This window comes from Molothrus ater, chromosome 13 (genome assembly GCF_012460135.2).
Source record: "Molothrus ater isolate BHLD 08-10-18 breed brown headed cowbird chromosome 13, BPBGC_Mater_1.1, whole genome shotgun sequence".
Classification (NCBI taxonomy): domain Eukaryota; kingdom Metazoa; phylum Chordata; class Aves; order Passeriformes; family Icteridae; genus Molothrus; species Molothrus ater.
The window spans coordinates 13,116,560-13,138,323 of NC_050490.2; the positions used below are offsets into that span (position 1 = coordinate 13,116,560).

A 21,764-nucleotide genomic window follows, 5' to 3' on the forward strand; every position below is an offset into this window, starting at 1 on the left:
ATGAATACATCTGTGCTGTCCTGATATGATGGTCCTGGCAGGGAGCTGGTGTGCTTGGGGTGGCTTTGGATGGTGTCACCTGGGGCCAGCACTCTGCAGCTTGGCGAGCAGGAAGGAGCTGAATTACTTGGCTCCAGTTGGAGCTGTGCTCAGAGCAGCTTTCTTGGAGATAACAAATCCCAGTGAAGCAAAGAAATCGTGCACAAAGAAATGTGGGAGATCACAGGGCTGGTTGATAGGGAGCCATGGTGGGGTGGGAAAGCAGTTCTGATGTGGTGTGTGTTGTCCACAGGGAGGCTTGGCATCGTGTGGGGCAGGAGCCTCAGCTGAACCTCTCCTGCTGCAGGCTCTGGAAGGGGTCTTGGCAAAACAACCTCTGGCACCAGCTCCAGTGAGCAATTTAGACCTACAAATGTGCCTGCCCACAGGGACTGCCTTGCTGCTGGCTGGGCTGGACTAAGAGCCTGGTCAAGTTCATTTTTCCTAAAGAATTGCTTTAGGTGCCTTCTGCAAATGTTCCCCTCTGAGTAACTAAGGATCCTTCATCCACATAATCATGGCTAGGGTGGAGATTACCAGAATAATGTGTGATGCTGATCCCCAGACACAACAGGAGAGGGGCATTTTATTGGATGTCCACTGGGATGTCAGTTTTTAAGGGGCAGGGGCATGAGCCTGCAGCATCCTTCTTAGGGCCATGCTGAACCTTGGAATTGTTGGAAAGAAGGCAGCACAGAGGTGTAGCCTGAGCTATGGGCTCTGAATAATCATTCACATAAGGATGCCGGGAATTAAGGTAAACACACTTTATCTACTGTCAGGTGTTTGTAGTCCTGACTGCTAGAAGGACAGGACCTGTTGGTGAGGAAGAGCAGATCTCCACGTTGGGGAGAAATTACTAATGAATCCACAAAAGTGGGAAATACTGTATTTTTTTTTTAGAAATGCAGAGGATGGGTGAGTAAGAGACAGTTTTTTGGCACACTGAGCTCCAAGGAGGCTTCCAGAACCTGGGAAGGAGACGGAATACATGGCCCACATAAAGCGAGTGTGAAACACTGGTGCAAGCTAGAAAGGGAGTTGCAGATTGACATCAGCCAAGGACTTGAAATTGAGCCCAAAACTCTGTGGAGAGGGAGAAGGTGGTGAGCAGCAGAGGCCAATGCAGAGACACCAGCCTGAGGAAGACAGGCTGAGCAGCAGCATTTGTGCACAGCAGTGGAGAGGCCAGGAGACTTCAGGGACACAGAGAAGCTGGCCAGAATCTCTTCTCCATGTCTGTGTGGAGGGTTGGTGGAACAAGTGAGTGCAGAGGCTCACCAGAGATGCCTTATACTGAATTCCAGTGCCCCTGTGCTATCAGGAAATCATGGAAGGAAAGCCATCCAAGCCAAAACCATGACTTAGAGCGAGGCAGCTCGGAGCAGAGGAGCATGTGGTGAGGGGAGCAGTGGCAGGATTGTCTCCAGGACAGTGCTGGGAGGAGAGGAGCTACAACTGAGTGTGACATGGAGATTGCCAGGGAACGTGAGACCTGACAAAGCCACTCACAGTGAACAATGAGGAGTAAAGATCAGAAGAGTGCTGGGCAGGTGGATGGCAACTTGGGGCTTGAAATTGCTGCTTGGCTGCATCCAAGGCGTCGCAGCCTCGTGAACGTGGTAATGCTTTAAAGGAGAATTTCTTGTTCAGCAGAGCTGAGATTTTTCCCTGCTGACTCACTGAAGAAAGGATGGCAAAAATGAGGCACACTTCCAGAGAGTATTATCTCTTGCTCGTTCTGGCCAGAAACAAGGCTTGGAATTGTTTCCAGTAACTCCAGCCCTAATTCCCATGGCATGGGCTGACCTTGACCAGCAGGGCTCAGGCTAATGAGTGCACAACTCTCCTAAGTCTGAAGCTGAGTGTGTGCAGGGAAGCATCTGACACATGCAACAGCTCATAAATGTTGGACTTAGAGCCTTTCTTATCCAGAAGTCACAGCTGGTTTCCTCTGTCATGTCCTTGGCTTCCTTTGTCATATCCTCAGAGAGCTTAGAGCTGACATTTCAAGAAATTCCTTCCCGGAAAGACCTAAGACTCTGGATCCAATTACGTCTTTGGTTGTATAAAACCTTGTAGTCCTGAACATCTTGCTGCTCTGCCCAACCCATCAGCATTTCTAATACCAGCAGTCCCTGCCAAGTTGCCCTGCAGTAAATTTCTGCAATGCTACAGCAAGAGGCTTTGGTGGGGATGGGGCACAGCAGCATTTCTGTTAATGTTGTGAGACCAACTTTACATGGTCTGTGCCTCCAGCTTTGAAACTTATCACCACCAGCAGTCCCAGTAATAGAGCTGTGGCCAGACAGTGGGTGCTGCCTGCTCTCTGCATTAGCTGAACCAGCTGTCAGATAGCACACACCACTCCCTGACCCAGTCCTTCCCTTTCTATCCCAGCCCCTTCTGGCAGGGGTTCAGAAATAACAGTTTTGGTTGGTCCACCAAGAGAAGCCCTCGTTCTGGGAAATTAATAAATAAAAAAATAGATTTTATTCTCTCTCTGCTGCATGCTCTGTTTCTCAAGCTTAGGGAAGTGGCCTCAGTCCCAAGATAGGAAGAGCATTTTAATTGTAAGAGTATGAAACCTTGGCAGGAATTTCATGTGAATTGAAACAGACAGAAGAAGTGTGGCAAGGATCTCTGCTGCCCTCTGAGAGGTTTTAGCTGCAGACAGCTTTGCTTTAGCTGATGAGTAGAGAGGCATGGGACGGGGCGTGTGTCTCATTTAGCTGCCTAGTCTGGAAAAAACTGCTTGTGTGTGTGAAGTCCCTGACTGTTCCAGAACACACTGGAGTGTTGATGGCATCTGCCTCCCACACTGGTCCACCCTGGTGAAGGCTGTCCAGGCAGTTTTGGGAGATTGTGGGTACAGCTCTCTGCAAGGAGCAAAGCTGGGCTCAACCAAGCACCAGCAGCATCCGTTTTGTTGAAGAATTAATTTGATGCCTGCATGTTCTAGGGTTTCAGTTCTGATGGGTCATTGTCTCATCAAATAACAGCTCATAGCATGATTGCCACAATTTTTCTCTTTCCCAAACACAGTGTACCTGTTTGGGGAAGGGGCTGTGCCCTGAGTGCACCCTACTATCACTCTCTGCTTATAGTGCTGGTGAGTGGCTCTTTCTCAGGTGCAGGTTCAGTCCCTTTTTGGATGAACTCCTTGAGTGCCAGAGCAGCTCTGCTAGTGCAGAGAGCCCAGCTCCCTTGCAGCTGTGACATTTGCTATTTTCAGTTTTAAGGAGGGCTGAAGAAGGTGTGGGGGTGTACACAGCTCCTGAGTGCCTGCAGCCAAGCACAATTTGGCAACAATTGCAGCCTGCATGCAAAAAATGCCCTTTGGGTTTGTTTGCTCGTTCCAGGATTAAGTTGTGCTGGATGTGTCCCACAAAGGGCCCCTTGCCTTGATTCCCACTGGGGTGCTGCTGCACCCATGGTCTGCAGCCCATGGCAGTGTCCTCTGGTCCAACAGGGTGTTTTGTCCAAAGGGCACATCTTCTTGCAGGAAGAGAAGGTGCATTTATATGCAGAGGCAGGGGTTTGTAGGTAGTGGAGTTGTGTTACACAAAAGCAAGAGGAAAAGTTGGAAGCAGCTGCAATGGTCCCTGCAAGGGAAGGGAAGGGGCCTGAGGAGAGAATTGGAAGTCCAGGTTTTTGGGCAGGTTTAGGACAATGTGAGTGTGGAATTCCCTATGCACCTCTCTGGGGAGCAGAGGCAAGGAGGAAAGGGTATTTTCTGCATGTTAGGAATGCTTTAGCAATGCATGTGAGGGACAGTGGGTGTACATGTGCCCCTTCTACCCGCAGAGCTGTGCCAGCTGCCTGTGGCACTCAGCACATCCAGCCTGTGATGGGAGTTAATTTGTGCAAAGGCCCCTCTGGGGGTCTCGATTAGAGCGAGTTACACTGCTGGTGTTGGGGCAGGTTGTGGGGAAGTTCTGCCCTGAAGCCCGTGGCTCCTGTATTATTCATGGCCCTTCATGAATTAACAACGGGCCAGGAAAGCTGCTGTCTATTACTTACAGAGCTGCCCTTAAGTGCCAGGACAGCAGCTCTCCCAGCAGCCTCGTTTTGTGAGGATATTTGCAGCAGAGCAGAATTTCTCCCCCATTGCATCTGAGCTCCCCCAGCTCCCTGCCAGGTCCCAGGGTACACCCCCGGTTACCTGGCCTGCCCTTTCCCACTTGCCATCCCATGTCCTGTTGGCATCAGTGATTCTGGAGGTCTTCTCAGAAGGAGATTCATGGTTGTGTGGAATAGGATGTAAAGCCTGTGCAAAGCCCTGGCAGTACCTGTCAGAGCACGCAGGGAATGTCTCATCACTCAAATCACTGCACTAATCTGCTCTGCTCTGTTAAATTTAGTGCTTTGGCCTTTGAGTTGCTTGTCTGAGCCTTGTACCTGTGTCACAGAGGTTTATATGCTTTTGGTGGGAAAGAAATGAACTAATGAAAAGCCACAGAGTGAAGCTTAACTCAGTGTTTGCTCTGAAAAAAAAAAGGTCAGATGACATCTTGATGTATTAGAAAATGCAAAGTGGTATCATTAGGGTTCAGGTTAAGCAACCCTGGGTGCTACCAGTTCCTCCTTTTGCAGCACTGTATTGACAAAACAGCAGCTGCAGATGTTTGGAAGGTTGTTTCCAAATCCTGTTAGTGGGTGAAATTAATTTTGTAAGAGCAAGCATGAATTTTGCAGTAACACGTGGAACAGAGCAGGAAGAAGGCTTTCCTCTGTATGATGGGGGATCTAGATATCACATGAAACAATGGTTTGACCTTTGGAGATGCCCTTCTGCTTTGGGATGACTGAGCTCATCTTTGGCACTGCTGGCTCTGCTGATCCCAACTTTCTTTGCTTTGCAGTTGTGTGGGGAGATATTTTGTTTGTTCAGGGTGTATCTCCTAGTTTTGCTCAAATTATTGCAATCAGCTTTGGTAGCTCAGCCCTGGCTGAGCACTGGGCTATTCTCCCTGCTGGGACTTGGCCTTCTTGCATGTCCACAGACACCTGCAGAGCTTTAAAAATGTAAATGAAACGGTTAATAGGTTGGAAAATCAATTATAATAAACATTCCTGGTATATAAACTATGTGTAAGTGTGTTTTAAATGAAGTACATTAAAGGCAGTGCTTTTCTCCATTTCTCCTGGCCAGGTCAGCAGGGTCTCAGCACAGTGCTGATTGATTTGATTAAAATGCATGTTCCCCTGCACATTAGCTTGTGTTCTGGGTCACCAGGAACCTGTGTTTGTACAAGGAACTTGGGAGAAGAGCTGCCAGCTCCTCTGAGTGCTTGTGGGGGCTTGGATTGTGCTTTGCCCAGCAGAGTCTAGGACCACCGCTGAAGTGGGATTTGAAGGTGTAAATTGATATTTTAGGACAGTAGAGAGCTGTCTGCTCTTTTGCTGAGGGGTGAATCTTCTGAGTGTCTGGGTGATAGTGGAACCAAGCCACAGCAGTGCAGATCTTGTGGTGAGAGACAGTGACTGCACCTGGGAGCTGTAAAACCTTGTGTGCACTCATGAAGGAGACTGTGAATGCAGGGGTGTGTGACTGTGGCAAAGACAGGAATAATAAGTGCCAGAAGACCCCAGGTGGATAATGCAGAGAAGATTCTACTTCAGCTCTTACACATGCATGGTGGCTGTCCTCCCTGGGGATCCCAGAGCCAGGTGACAGCTCTGCTCATCCTTCCCCATCCCAGCATCCTCTCTCACCTCTCTCTGCCCGCAGGAGACTAGAGAGGAACCTTTTTAACTGCAGCTGTGACATCCGCTGGATCCAGCTCTGGCAGGAGAAGAGCGAGGCAAACCTGCAGTACCAGGATCTCTACTGCATGACCATGGATGCAGCCATCATCACCCTGAAGGAGATGAACATCACCCAGTGTGGTAAGGATCCCTGGGATGGACATGAGGGAGTCCTGGAGGGATCCCTGAACAATTCAGCACCTCAGCTTCAGGAACCTGATGCAGCAGGATCTCAATGGTGTGGTTGAGAACACAAGAGAAGGTTAAAGCTGGTTGGGATAGTTTGTAGATTAAAAATAGAATATCTGGGTAAATGTGAGGCTGCAATTAATGTGCTTATGAAAGGTATTGGGTGATTTGGGGCATTTTCTTCACTGCAATACTGCTGCCTGACAAAGTGTCTGTAGTGAGGCTGTGTGATGTCTTGAAAAGAGCTGTTTCATGTAGATCTTCCTGTGCCTAACGAATCCTAGAAGCAGCATATTGTTAAAAGACACTGACACAGAATCTTCTGTAATTACTCTTAGGAAATACATGTCTCTATTAATTTTCTTTTGTTTTATTTTCCAATTGAAATCCCATATCTGTGGGGAAGAGCCAGAAGTGAATTTATATCTCTTTCTATTTCCTGCTGATGTTTAAAAGAGTCCAGCGGCCCCAGGAGCAACACGAGGCATGTTCAATAGTTATCCCTTTTTCCTTCACCTTGTTCACACGTCAGCTGCCTGTTTGGTGTCAGGTTTTGCTCTGCTATTGCTATTACTGGAAAGCATCCCTTGCAGAGTAAGGAAAAAGAGATGTACCTTCCACAGAGCAATTAAACTGTCTGTACACAAGCAGCTGTCAAACTCACAGGCTGAAAAAAGGAGGAAAACCAGTTTTGTTTTTTTTTTTTTTTATATACAATCATCCTCTGTACTAGGGATTTGGGCTTGTTTCTTGTAGCAGTAGTAGACAAACAGCATGCACGTTTGGATTTGCATGACTTGGTTTTTTTGTTGTTTTGTTGGTTAGTTGGTTTTTTTTTTTTTTTTTTTTTTTTTTCCCAAGTTCACCCTGTCCCTTTAAGCTCTGGAAATTGGCCAAAGTGTGCCTTTGTGTGGATGAACTAAAAAGATTTGAGAGTGCTGTAATTTCCGCCCCACATGGGATGAATAAGCTGCAAGGATTAAACAACAACAAAAAAATCCTTAGGGATCAGGAACAGGAGAAGAGATGGCTCCATCAATAGTGGCATTAGACTATAGGGGACAGCAGGGTGCTGATTTGGGAGAAAAAATGTGCTGGTGTGCAGGGTAAGCATCTCCCCTCACCATGCAAACTCTTGGAAGGGGAGGGAGCCAGAGGGGTCTGCTTTCCTCCAGAGGAGCCCGAGCCCTTCTGTTCAAGCATTAAGACTCCAGGGATGTTGATTTATCCTTGTCCTTTGGTGCTGAGGGCAGGCATGGCTTGGTGTGGCCATGTTTGGTACCAGCTCAGCCTGGAGAAGACCATACATGTCCTTCCCATCTCTCTCTCCACTATTCCTGCCACCTACGCAGCTTTGCCAGGTTTTGACTACTGCTTTCTTTCTTCTGGCATCATCCTAATCAGTACAACGCTCCTTCCTTCCTGGTGTCACTCTCTGATTGCCATGAAAGGGTGTGTGTCCCCATCCATGACTTTGCCTTGGCGTGATGGATGCTGCTGCCCTATGGTGGGATGGGACCCCTAGTCAGTTCCTCCTGCCCTGCTTGCTCAATTTGCCTCTGAAAACCTCCCCTGTTCAAGAAAACTCTTTGGCCTTCTTGCAACCAGCACTGTCTTGTTTCCCTTCACAAGGATATTTGGTGCCTGTGGCAGCAAGCAAGGAACTGGTGTAAATCAGAGCCACCATAAATCAGTGAATCCCTGTGCTACCACTGAGGAAGAACAAGGGCACCTTCTATTAGGAGAGCTGCGGTTAATATGAGGACACATCCTTGGTCATCTTTTCTTGATTGTTATAAATTAGAGGGACACTTCCTTCACCTGGAATGCTGAGTGCTCTGTGCCTTGTCCCTGGGGGTGGGCATGCCTTGGATCCTCTCCCAGCACACACAGTTTTCTCATCCCAGGTGATTGTCCTCGTGAGCAGCTTCTGTGGGAGTAGAGAGATGGGTATGGGAGTTGTGTGAGAGGAAGAGTGGCCAGGACTGGACAGCAACTTTTGGATTCAAAGCTGATGAGAGCGTCTGCTCAGCTGGTACCTTTCCAGTGTCTACATTTTCCCCTGTCTCCAACACCCTTCCTTTTCTTGGTAGGGCATAGACATTCTGTTGCCTCATGCTACTCATCTCAGGGTGTTGGAGGCTGATTTGGAAAACAGCTTGGTGCGATCTGGGTGCACACACTTCCTGTGGCTGTCTGTAGAAAATTCTGCCCCAGACCTGAGTAGTATTTTTGGCTCCTCTAGACCTTCCTGAGATCAGTGTGAGCCACGTGAACCTGACGGTGCGGGAAGGGGAGAACGCGGTCATCACCTGCAACGGCTCAGGATCGCCGCTGCCGGACGTGGACTGGACAGTGGCTGAACTCCACTCCATCAACACCCACCAGGTAGGGGCTGCAACACCCCAGTGCTGCCTGTGCCGGTGCCAAAGCAGCCCCCAGGGTTTCCCAGGTCCCTGCATACAGGGTGGATGGTTTGAGAAAAGAAAACTTGTTGTATCCAAAGGAAAGCTGGAGCCATGCTCTAGCCACGTGAGAAGCTGGGAACCCCCAGAAGGGAGCAAAACCTTCCTTCTGTATGGCCAGAAAGTGAAGATGACAGAGCTTCAGAGCTCAGTGCTCCCTGATTGAATTAACTCATGTGTCCTCTGATGGAACTCCAGTGAAACGATCTGTTTGCAATAGCTAAGTAAGATTTTCTAGAGGCTGGCCATGTTTATCAGTGCTACAATTACATGGCTCTCCCCATTGCTGTGTTTGATCAGGTGAGGAAATACCTTCCTTCTGTCTTTGGATTTTGGGGACCTCCTCACATGGAAACTGTGATGCTCCTTTTCTGGGGATGATAGAGGGGAGTAAAGGACCCACCCAGATACCGATTTCTGTCTGTATTTGTCTCTGGGATTTTTAGACCAACCTCAACTGGACCAATGTTCATGCCATCAATTTGACCTTGGTGAACGTCACCAGCGAGGACAATGGATTCCTGCTTACCTGCATTGCTGAGAACGTGGTGGGGATGAGCAATGCCAGTGTGCTGCTCACTGTCTACTGTAAGTACCAGTGGAGAGCCCTTGTCCATGCAGAGCCCAGAGGGGCTGCCCTGGGAGCTGTTTGAATGCATGGCCACTTGCCATCTGTCATACTGGTTTTGTGGGTGAAGATTAGGAGGAGCTGAGCACAGTGAGCTGGAGGTGGATCCTCACACAGCTCTCCCTCTTAAATGTTTGATTTACTGATGCCTCCATTAATCTAGAAATGAGCACAAGAGCAGGGAAGGAACAGCAGTGCTGCAGTGGTGGTGGTGGGAGTTTCCTGCCTGTGTCTTGGAAGATTCAATAGACTAAAGGAAAGCCATAGAGGGACTAAAAATCTCTTAACAAAAGCAAAGTTTCTTGTCTTGGTGCTATGTGAAGGTTCAATGGCACCCCTGCTAAAGACAGTTTAAAACTTGCCACTAATTTCAGGGATGTTGGGGCTTCCTCTCAGATCAGATCCTACAAAGTTAAACTTCAAATGTCATATGAATGTGCACGTGTCAAATATGATCTGTTCACTTTTATCTGCAAGTAGCTCAACTTTCTTTGTGCTTTCTAATATAACAAACCCCTGACCTTAAAAGGAAGTTTACACAGCTTTGTGGTCTCAAGCAGCTGAGATTTGCTCTATTTTGCTGTGTCTGTAATATTTGCCCTTACTCTGTAGTTTGAAAATCTGCCCCCCACCTCAACCTTGCCGTATAGAGCAGAGATCCTTGTGGGATTCTGGCTACTCTTGGTAAACCTATTCATCCTGTGTGATGCTTTACTACTTTCATCTTCCTCCCAATAAGTGCTATTGATGGACTGAAGGATGGAGGTAATTAAAGCTCAGCCCAGCTCAGAGCTGACTGGTCAGCAGATGGGTGTTTTTTGCACGGTGTTTTAGCGTCTGTTCCTCCACCCTTTTGACAACACTATGCCCATGCTTATTTTCACCCGTGAAATCCTCTGAGCTGCTGACAGTTTCTGCTACCCTTGCTCTTGTTGCACAGAGCCATCACTCAGGCTGTAATTTTACACTGGAAAGATCTGGGTTTGTGCATGTAGGTGGCTGCCTGTTTTGAATCCCCTTGCCAGGAAGAGATGAACAAGCCACTTGCGGATCTGGGCTGGTGAACGAGAGAGGGTGGCTGGGACGCAACTCTGTGGTTCAGGGTAGCTGGGCGCTGCTGGGAGAATTTTGCTGAGCTCCAACCAGCTCTGCACCTTTCTCTCTTTTGTCAACTTCACTGACTTAAAAATTCACTGTCTTTTTTCACAAAGATGGGTGAAATTTGGTATGTTGGTTTTCTTCCTCGTCGATGCCTGAATGGATTGTCTTTGCAGCTGGATGGCAGCAGGAAAAGGAGAGTTTTAGGGAAGACATACATCATTGTGTCATGTATCTTTGCACAAAACTTGTTCTTCTAGTTCAGACCTTGCCAGCCTTGGGGTTTGGGACCTTAGGTGTAGGCGTTGTAAATGGGGTTTCAGAAGCTATAGCAGAGCAACATTTGAATTCTCGGCGTGTCCCAAGGGGAAGACAATGCATATGTAATAAATTGCAGGTGGAGTTTCTGCTTTTCTTATCCTTCTCCCACTCTACTCCCTTTAATTAAAACACCCCTGGAGGCTGTTCGGCGAGTGAGAACTCCTTTGGGATATTCAGGCAGTCAAAGCCCCCAAGGACAGACAGTCTCTGAGGGATGTTTGCTTCCACAGCTATGCAATCCAGAATTGCTTGGTGCGACTGGAGATCTCCCACAGGCACCTTGCACATCTGTAATCTAATGTAACAGTGCTACGTCACTGTGTCCTCCTTAATGGGGACAGGCAGTCTCCCCGGGATCCCTTGAGAGAAGGAGAGCAGAAGTAGATGTTGACAGGACAGTTTGAGCTTTATTGTTTCTGGGCTGGTGAAATTTCCATCCCTGTCTTTTATTTATACCCCAGTTTGGAAGGCCAAGAGGCCTGGCCATGGCTCAGACCCTCCTTTGAGGGAAGGTGGAGTGGTTCTCATGACAGCACTGCTTCTGTACAGGCATCCACGGGAAGAGTGGAAGGCACAAGTGATTTTGGAGGTTCTCAGTGCTCTTAGTTTCTGTGGTGTGCACAGAGTGGTGACGTTGGGTGGAGGTTGCTGTGAGCCTGCCATGTTTCTCTCTGCTAGATCCCCCTCGCATCCTTACTCTGGAGGAGCCGGTGCTGCACATGGACCACTGCATTGCGTTTGCAGTGCATGGGAACCCAGCTCCCACCCTGCACTGGCTGCACAATGGCCAGGTCCTCCGCGAGACCGAGATCATCCGCATGGAGTTCTACCAACAAGGGGAGGTGTCTGAGGGCTGCCTGCTCTTCAACAAACCCACCCACTACAACAATGGCAACTACACCATCGTGGCCACCAACCAGCTGGGCTCAGCCAACCAAACTATCAAAGGACACTTCCTTGAAAAGCCTTTTCCAGGTAGGATATTCCGTTTATCTCATCAGGGCTCCTTGCAATCCGAAGGTCTTACTATGGCCCTGCCAGGAATGCTTGCACCTCAACAAGGCCTTGACAACCCAAGTTGGCTTTGTCTGAACATCAGGTTGAAAGAGGTGACCCCTGGCAGCCTCTTCTTCTGACCAGTATGATTTTCCTCCACAATGGTGTCATATGAACTCTTCAATGCTGGGAGAGGTGCTAACTCTTTTAGATAATTTTATTTTGTAGCATATTCTGCATTAATACTTATTTAAGAGACCTTTAGGAATTTCCCTGTGAATAGGATGTAAGTTTGCTCAATTATTTTGGATCTCCTTTTGTGTGCCCCAAAGACGTTGCTGAATTTTTTCTAGAGAAAGTGTTCTGCTGTGTGGTAGTCATAAGCTATAGAAAGGAGAAGCCTTTGAAGTGATGCAGCCTGTCCCTTTGTTTCTTTTACTTCTAGCTTGCATCTGTGAAATGATTAAAGCTGGATGCAGCAGTGTCAGGATTGTTTTCTTTCCAAATGCAACATGTGCAATTCCAGGATGACAGGGCTACAAAAGATGCGACAGCTCAATTAGTCACTTTGCATCAGTTTGCTGGGATTTCTTAACTGATTGCTTGGAATTCCCTGTTGCACTCCCTGGTGATTCACAGCTAAAGTGCAGAAAAAAAAAACATTTGAGGATATGAGGATCTATCTCTGGGAAGCACTGTAGAGACTTTTGTGGTGGCCTGTCTGCTCTGTAGGAGCATCCCTGACAGTGAAATACCATGCTGGCCATCATGGAGTTAAGATCTCTGCTGCCTTCAGGAATGATGCCATGAGAAAGTGGCAGCTCTAAATTGGCCCCTGCAGCCCAAGAAAATCCAGCAAAATAGGGCGTTTGCTAAATATAGCAAAATACCAACGGTACTCTCATTTATTATTTATATCACACCATATATGTACATAGAATTTTCCCGCAGGTCAAATATCATAAATGCAAACCCAAATCTCTGCCTTGAAGATCTGACAATTGAACAAATGAGCTGATATGGATGGGAGTGGAAAATTTGTATTCTGACTTCAAGGATGCTGCCCTGTTTGACTATCTGACCTATTTATGTTTCCTTCTGTCAGGGCAGAAGAGCTTATCAAATGTAGGTGGGTGAGGAGAGGTGCACAGGTTTGCAGTCTCAGGTCTGTCAGCTCCCACCTTTGTGACTCAATTTCCCCATCTGTGAAACGAGGGCAGCTCCTGAGTGCTGGACCTGCAGGAAAGGGAGGCAGATATGCTGTTCTGGAGAGCTGAATTTGGAAAGGAATCTGAGCCACGCTGTGGTGTGAAAAAGCACATTGATGTTTGAAGAGCATCTTGTGTTAGGGGCTCTGGGAGAATGGGGTTCTGTGAATATGTGTAAAAATTGCCCTTGTGAATGCAGCTCCGCCCATGGCTCATGTTGGTGTGGGATGCTTACTGACCATGAACCATCTCTCAGCAGCAGCTGACCCATTTCCTTTATTTCTTCTGATCCAAAGTCCCAAGCCATTCCTCACCCTGGCAGACCCTGTCAGCCCAATGCAGGATGTAATTTACTTTCCTTGAAGCTTGTTGCTTTGTCCACTACCACAGCTGGCACACACATTCACTGCAGCTGACGTTTATAATTTCCCATTTGAAGGTAGATTCCTTCAGAAAATGCCACACACTGGAGGTTCCCCAGCGTGGCTCATTCAAGCCCCTTGTTGCTTACAGCAATTCACACATGCAAGGGCTTTGCTGTCACTACCCAGGGTGAGATTATTATTCTTAATTAATTAATGAAAGCACAGTGCCTGGAAGGCTTTGTCAGCAAAGAGAAGGAACAATGACCATGTATTTTAGCACTCCCTGGTCAAAAACCTCTCATTTGGTAAAAGGCCACACTCTGCTTTCCAGGCTGAGAGGAGCAAGGTGCTGTTAGAAGCTGGGATCTGCGACATGCCATATCTGCCTTCTCTCTGATGCTTTAGGGCAGTGGCTCCCAGGACAGATTTGTGTCATTTCCTGTAAAAATCTCATTGCATGTTGTCATTGGTATCTCTGCCACAGGCTACCAACTCCTTATTTAATCCACAAAGGTTAATGTACCTGTGATGAGTGTTCAGTTCTTTGAGAACTTCTCACAGAACTCAAGTTGGCTGAAATTCCTTGGCTATTTTTTATGCTTGGAAAAATAGAGTTTAATGGAAAAAGGACCTTTTTGTGCATTTCTGTTGAATTTGCTTAGTCCAGCAGAGAAAAATGGAAAGGGGAAAATGTAGAGGCAGCAAGAATTTTATGACTAGACTCTGCCTTAATAGAGAAGAAAAAGTCTCCAAATAAAATATTTTCTTTTTTTTTTTCCCCTCTTACTAGAAAAAGCCAAGGAAAGTTACTCTTTTTCTTGACTAAAAAAAAAAAAAAATTGTTCAGGTTTTTTCCCCTGGTTTGGAAAGCCATGTTTGTCACCTGGGGTTTATTTTACACTCCCCTTCCAAGCCTCACCCATGCTCCAGTGTGAGCATTCCAGCATCCTTCCAGGAGCCCTCTGCCAGCAAAGCTGTGCAAACTCCTGTTAATATCGGGCTCAGTTTCTTACGCGGGCGAGTGGATTGGAAGCTGACGTGATTCTCACTCTGTGTAAACTGAGTGTCACCGAGGGCTTTAGATCTCACTGTCTGGGGCCTCAGGCACCTCTGGAGCTGAAGGAGCTTTGCTGAACAGACTGGAGCAGCCAGCAGGCTGACAGCAGGGCCTGCTCTGCTTGTCTCAGGCGAGAGGCAGCTCTTGGACAGCCACAGCCTCGCTGTCCAGCTCAGAAGCTATCAGCTGTTCTGAGTGGCTCATCAATAGCGAGTCACAGGAGGTCTCCTCTAACTCCCAGCCCCAAGCTGGGCTCTCCTCCATGGGAGTTAGGCCTCATCCTTGAAGGATTTTATCCGTGGGTGCACACTGCCATGCAAGGCAAAACCTGTTTCTGTCCCCTCCACCTCCATCCTGCAGAGCCCTGTGTGTCTGTTGAGCTTTGCTGAAAGCAGGGGTGTTTACCAGTCATTCAAAAGTGCTACTTGTTCTTCATTTTGGCCTCAGAGTAGTATCCCTCCCTCCTCTTTCAGCCCAAGGTTCTCCATCCTGCCCTCCAGTATGTCCTGCTGGCACATCTGCTGCAATTTCCAGGAAGAGCTTCCCAAAAGGAAAAAAATATGAGAAGTTTTTTGCCTGGGTTCTTTGGGGTGGTGGAGTATATCTGAAGTGGGTGGGGAAGGAGACCCCTCTCCCTTTGCTGTGCTGCTAACTGTGTTGCTTCTCTCTTTGTCCCTCCCACAGAGAGTACGGACAGCTTTGTCTCAAGTAAGTGTCTCCTTGCCTTTTGAATACTGTGGCTGGTTTGTTTCTGTGGTTTCCCCTTCCCTTCTGTGATTTACATAGCAAAAGGGAGGAAGCCAGAAGCAGGTTGGTGGAGGCTGCACCAGCCCTGGCTTCCCTGTGCATGAACAAGATTGTTGGGGAGCTTGTGGCCAGCTTGATAATCTCATGAGACCAGGAGATGTTCATCTGCCTCCAGTGGTTCCCAAAGATGGTCCTATAAAGGAAATGATGGTTGGTTGTGCTGTAGCAAAAGGGATCTTAATTTTATGCAGATTGGGCTGTCCCTAACAACAACATCTCTCTGATGTGGGCTGGGATGAGAAGCAGGACTCAATTCTGTCTTGTTTCTTCAGCAGATTCTTCCCTCCCAAAGCACCACACACCACAAAAAGCATTCAACTTACTCTTTGTTCAGATCAAGTTCTGCTGGGGTCAGCTGTGTTTTAACCCGACTTAGCTCAGTAGATTTCTGAAAGCCAGGAAGAGGGCTCAAGGGTGGTGGGAACCTATTCCAGGACACCAGGAACCCAAATGTTTCTCATTTGTGAGGCTGGAACAACATCAGCGTAGTGCTGGTCTGTGTTTTCTCTGCTGATGTGCTCTGATGGTTGATTTGTGCCTTTTGGAACAGAAAGTTTCAGCCTCTTTTAGGGGTGAACTGAATGTCCTTCGGTCAGGCACTGCTGTTGGAATGTGCTGGGAGTCCCATGGGAGCCACACTGAGTTTTCTGTCTCTGGTGTTTTGGTTTCAGTCGGTGATTATGAAGTGAGTCCCACCCCACCCATCACTGTGACCCACAAACCAGAGGAGGACACTTTTGGGGTGAGTCCTGGTCTCTTCTCTACAGAACTGCTCAGTATTTATATTTCTCTGCTGTTTTGAGATGTTTGCAAGGGAAATCTCTTCCTTTATGACTCAAGACAGCAATCAGAAGGATTTTGTGGCTTGTGTTGGGCAGGTAAAATACTGACACAAACCATCTGATCCTCTTGGGTCTGCAGCGTGGAACCAGGGAACCCTTTGAAAATAAGGCATCCTGTGAAGTCTCTGCTGGCAGGGTCAGGAATTCTCACTCTTAAAAAGTAGCGCCCAGAGAACAAACAAGCAGGAAAATTGTGTGTTTTGGACTGTTATTGATCTGTTAAGCTTAGCCTGGTGAGGGACCTGGGTTTAGTTTGGTTCAATTCTGTCAATGTCTGTTTGCCCTCTCTCCTGCTGTGTAGGACATGCCTAAAATGAAAAAGGAAAGTAAGTCTAGGGTTTATCAAATCTCAGCATTGTCTTCTCAGAATCCTAGTAGAAAAAAGAAAAAAGTGTGTATAAGTATTAGAAGAAAAAAATTAGCACATTACACAATTGCTCTAATTCTGTGAAAGTTTTAAGATACTGAAATCTGTGAGGTGTCAACAGAATAAGCAAAGCTCAGTCCACCCTGGTTTCAGTTCTCATCTAACAGAAAACCTCCTTTAACTGAAGTGGAAGCTTTGAACAGCGAGGCTGGAGTAATAATGTGCACTGATTATTAAATATAAAGCACAGAAAACAAACTGGGGATGAAAATAGAGTGTAAATAAAAATTTAAAAATATTATAACAAATGTACCGAGAGCAGGGAAAAGGATTGCAAAATGAAATTACTTCTTCTTAGTTAAATGATGTATTTTCTATTATAGCAGAATACAGTTTTGTAAAAGGAAGCAGTCTAAATGCATCACAAGACCTAGTACAGAACAATTGGACACATGCCAGAGAAATTGTTGTTTACATCAATGCAATAAAAAGTATTTTGAGCAAAGACTTGAAGGAATAAATATTCATAAATATTAAAATGAGCCTGGGATTGCAAACCCTTTAGGGCAAGGAGGTTTTCTTTCCCTGCTTGTACACTGCCACAGTGGAACCACAGCTCCAGTGAAGGGCTTGGACATTGCTCTACTATAAATATTTACTAATAAAATTACAATCAATAAGGAACCGTTAGAGGCCTTTGGAAAACTCAGATGTTTTACAAGGAAAAACTCCTTAGTTCTACTTAATTTCTTCTGTTTTCTCTTTTGGTTGTGCTATTTTCCCTCACTCTGTCCTGAGGGATTTTTGGATGGAGGCAGAATTGTGCTTCCTGGCTGAGCTTTGAATAGCTTCAGTGTTGTGATATCATGGCAAAGAGCTGATGTCAGAAATGGAGGCTTGGGATGCCATGCAGTGAAGGGAGAGCCCAGGCATTGGAGCAGAGGCCTTTTTTCCCTGAAGATATATGGAGTGAGAGGCTGGGAAAACCTGGTACCAGAGCAGCATCACTGATGGGAAGATCCCAGACCTCCCAGTCCTGCAAAAAGCCTGCAATGCCTCCAAGCTGTGCCAGTGCCTGCTGCTTTAGCTTGTGTTTTCCTCCACAGCTGATATCCACAGGGCTGCAGCTGTGGATATCACAGCTATATATGTGCACAGATAGTGTGAGCCTGTCACTCTTGCACTGAGAATGACACAGGAACAGGCAGGAGGCAGTACAGGAGGCAGTATTGTAGAAAGAGCAAAGAAGGCTTTATTCAAGAGAACCACACAGTTTTTATAGAGTGATACATTGTATTTGATTGGTTAGTTAGCAAAAAAAATTCCTCATAAACCATCCTTGAGAAGAACAGAAAGACAAAGTAGAAAAACACCACCTGCAGATTGTTTATACTTAACAAGTTATCACATCCTTACAACTCCCTAACAATTCTCACAAGCCACTGTGAGAAACGCTGCTGTTTCTCTCTCTCTCTGTCCCATGGCATCCACGTGAGCCTGTAGAAAGGCCAAATGGTCAAGGAGGTGCTGTATTTCTGATTTAGACTCCTGAATTCCTCTGTGTTGACTCTAAGGCTTTTTCCTTCCAGGTTTCCATAGCGGTTGGGCTGGCAGCTTTTGCTTGTGTCCTCTTGGTCGTGCTCTTTATTATGATCAACAAGTATGGCCGGCGCTCCAAGTTTGGGATGAAAGGTAGGTGCAGTCGCCTTCCCCTAGCAGGAGGCACCTTCCAGGATTGCCCGGCTCTTATAGCACACATGGAAAGGTGGTGTGGCTTTATTCCTACAATGCAAAGCTCTCTAAAGGCCGTGCAGTCCTCTTCTGCTTGTTGAGAGAGTAATGGAGACAAGTGGGCTGGTGGTTCTCACCTGTGTGAGCTTCTGTGGGCACAAGTGTGGATGTGTGTTCTTTCTGAGTACATAACTGCATCTACAGGTTGTCCAGGAGAGCTTTGAGTCTGCTCCCTCCAGCCCTGCATTGTGTTCAGGACAGCATGGTCTTGGGTGAAATCTGTTTTATGGACTTGGCAGTGCACAGGCTGTGCAGGGGGGACAGAAGGATGTGAAATTGGTTTGAATTCTCTTGGGAAAGCAGGTGCAGCCACTCTGTGCCTATCTCTGAGTGAGGACTGAGATGCTGCTGTCACGTCATGTCCATACTGGGAAGGCAGTCGTGTGGAAGGTCACTTTCTGATGACTCTCTGATGAAAGGTTTTCTCCTCTGTGTCATGAATAATGACTTTAGAAATTTATTTCAAGTGTCACTGATAGTGACTGCGAAGTGAGAAGGCATTTGATGTTTGCCAGGCAGAACTGGTCTCCGTCCTAGGGACACCAGCTCTGTGGTGAGACAGAGCCAATGACAGAAGCAGATAATTCTGTGCCATCTGCTTTTTGTGACTCTGCTGGTATCTCCAGCTGGGCAGTGTTGGTGGTGCCCAGTGAAGGCTGAAGGAAGAGCTTCACATGACAAAGTAGTTCCCAGCCTAACTGGTGGCTCATGCATGCACTGTTTGAAGGCAGGCTTTGACAAACATGAGCTTCTCCTAAGGCTCCAGAATCACTGCCTATTTCCTGGCCTTGCTGTGGTCTCTGCTTCAGGGCAGGTTGATAGGTTTGGGAATGTTCCCTGCACTTGCCTAGGGCTTTGTTTTCTTCACGTAGACATTTCCTGAGTGGGTCCAGATGGGATTCTGGCTGGAGTTTCTCCTATGCATCCTATGGAGATAGAGGACAGGACATTTAATTAAATAGTGAATCTTCTACACCAGCTTAGGAATATTTAGTCCATATGTCCAATGATAAGAACCATCTGGTGGAGTGTACTGACTGGTGGGTGGAGTAGAGGAATGGAAGACATGGTTCCTGGGATCAATTCCCAGCTCTTCTACTGACTCACTTAGTGACCATAGGCAATTAGCTGTCTTAACCTCTGCCTCTGCTCTAATTTCCCCATCTGTAAAACTGGGATGATGTTATGTGCTTTCTGGAGGGATTTGTCAGAACACTTTGGAAGTGCTTGGGCATGTGCCACTGATGGAGCTTTGAGATATAAATATGAAAAGGAAAAGTAACATCTGACTCCAGTGGAAGAATCAAAGGGGAGTGAAGTGAGCCTAATGTGAGTAACAAGTCTTGGTGAACAGATGTGTGTATGTGTTTAGAGGTGTTTGGATAAGTATGTCAGTGGATATTCTGCATTCCCAGAAACCAGAGGGGGGTGCCATAATGAGCCCTTGTGTGTGAAGTTTAATGGAGGCAAAAAATTGTTTAGCTAGAAAAGTCTGCTTTCCTCTTCATGCCGTGTTTCTTCCAATTCTGATAGGAAACCACAGCCCTGCAAATTTTCTACAAGTTTTATTGGCTTTGCTTGGGCAAATGGAGTTAACAGAAGACAAATATATATATATCTTCAAAATCAGGGAGATTGAGTCACAATTGCCATGGGCACCACCATAGCCTACTCACACTGCCCAAACCCTGCTCAGTTAATTCATGGGCAGGAGACATCCTTTGTGGCACCCAGTGTGTTATCATTTACCAAGGAAAAAAAATTAAAACCAAACCCTGAATCTTTTTGGGCAAGTGCATCCCTGATTTGGAGCTGTTTGTTGCCAGCTGATATATTGCCACTTGTTGTTGAAATCCCAGCTTGGCAAGCCTGCAGGAGCAGGTTTTTCCTGTTGATTTTGTCAGATGCAGAACATTGTGTGCTCGTGTTGGACATGTTACCTAAAGCACCTCATGAGTCTTTCTGAGTACATCTTTTTCCTTCTGCTTCTCCAAGTGCTGAGCAGATGGTTTATTTCCTCGAGAGAGGTGAGCGCGGACTGACAAAGTTGGATGTCACGTTGAGTTTGAAAGGCTCCCTGGGCCAGCCTGATGGATTGCCCACCAACCTTAGAACCAAGTGTCCAACATCCCAGATGCCTTTGTGGAAAGAAAGATGCTGTGGCTTGAGGGATGTGTGATGGGAGAGGACTCTGAGGGCATGGTCTGTCCACTTTTGTCTTCTTCTGGCTGGTGGCACACCCTTGGAGCACTGCAGCAGAGCCCTGCCAGAGCCAGCCCCGGTTGCTGATCCAGGGTGGGAAGCCTGCAAAACTGAGCGTGCCTTGACTAGGCTGGAGCTCTGGCACCAACAAAAGCTCCTTTGAGAGCAGCTCTGACGTGCTGTGCTCCTCAGCTGGGCTCGCCCAGCCTGGCTCTGGGCCATCCTTCTCCCTTCCCCTGCTCCCTCCAGAGAGGGCATTCATTACCATGGCGAGGTCAGAGCCCCTTTCTGGCTGCTCTGGCTGGGAGGGAACAGGGGTGGGCTGAGGCAGCTGGGGGGAGCCGGGAGCTCACTGGAGCTGGGGTGGTGGAGGCGGCAGGGAAATGGCAAACAAAGCTCCTTTTTTGTGTGTGGAAAGTGAGCAACAGAGAGGCACTGGAGCGAAAACCACTGGGAGAAATGAATGTTAAAACTGAGGCTCGTTGAAGTTGCAGAAATGCAGCCACTTGCTGAAGGGTGTTGTATCCAGAGGAGGGGCTGGGATGCTTTTTAAAGGCCTGTGTTAGTGTGGGAAAAAGAAAAGAGTCTTACCAAGCAAGACATTGAAATTTGGAGTCCTTTGGTTTACTCTGTGTCCCAGGGGGGTGGGTTTTTTGGGATGGGGTAGACCACATGGGAATAAGGAGCCTGATATCCTGCTCTCAGTCACTACTTGCTCCAACTCGGGGGCCAGTGTCCCCTGTTCCCCGAGTGCCCACCCAAGGTGGAAAGCTTTGCACCTCACCTGCTGGGGTCAGGCTTGTCAATGCAACCCTTGTAAACAGTGTCTTCCAATCCAAGTTTAATCTCAGCAGATGACAGGAAATGAAATTTTGTAGTATAATAAAAAAGCCACATGAAAGTCCCAGGACTAAGAAAAATTAAATTTCATGAAAGAATAATAATGGCACAGAAAAGATCTGGGGCATACAAAATGTTTGGGTGGCAGAGTGATGAGACTGTAAATACTTAGGTTGATGGACTAAAATATATTCCCCTTTTAGCTGTTTTCTGTTACATTTGCAACTGCCTGGGGAGGAAGGACGTGTACTCATGCATATCTGTGATGTATCCCTGGTGCTGCACAACTTCAATAAAAACCAAATGGAGTTAGCTGAGATATGCAGAGAAAGGTGCTAGGGAAAATCTAGAGACAAGAGCACTTGTAGTTTTGCTGAGATTAACTGTTTTCCAGGCTGTGAGACTAAAAACTACTTGCATTGTCCAAACAAGGTTTTCTTCCTCGAGTGGAGCCGGTGCCAGCTGATGGTTCAGACTTGGTTACAGCTGGCAAAGACTTGATTTGGTTTTTAGTCTGATTTCCTAAAGAAATAAGGCGTGTGATCGTGCTGCCTCTCTGCTCACACACACAAGTGTGTGTGCACAGCTCTGCCTGTCTGCATTTCCCCTTTCTGTGCTGCAGCTTCTGTGTGTGCTGGCCAGTTCCACACAGAGGAGAGGGAACAGGACTTACAGATGCCTTTACAGGGATCATGGAATTAAGGGAACTTAATAGAATGACAACTCAGGTGACGTCCTGCTGCTATAAACACTTCGAGACTTTCTGGACATTGCAGAATTCATATGGAAGCTCAGCCT

The 21,764-nt window shown here is 47.1% G+C and overlaps 1 protein-coding gene across 3 annotated transcripts in view; it reads left to right on the plus strand.

Moving 5' to 3' along the window:
• Nucleotides 1-21,764, plus strand: part of NTRK3 (neurotrophic receptor tyrosine kinase 3) — a 218,511-nt gene that overhangs the window by 54,309 nt on the left and 142,438 nt on the right. For all 3 annotated transcript variants that reach the window (XM_036389613.2, XM_036389614.2, XM_036389615.2), the window contains exons 5-11: nt 5,774-5,931; nt 8,225-8,367; nt 8,891-9,032; nt 11,170-11,466; nt 14,802-14,825; nt 15,596-15,666; nt 17,723-17,825. In XM_036389613.2, the coding sequence (XP_036245506.1) occupies nt 5,774-5,931; nt 8,225-8,367; nt 8,891-9,032; nt 11,170-11,466; nt 14,802-14,825; nt 15,596-15,666; nt 17,723-17,825 (938 nt within the window). The remainder of the gene's footprint in view (nt 1-5,773; nt 5,932-8,224; nt 8,368-8,890; nt 9,033-11,169; nt 11,467-14,801; nt 14,826-15,595; nt 15,667-17,722; nt 17,826-21,764) is intronic.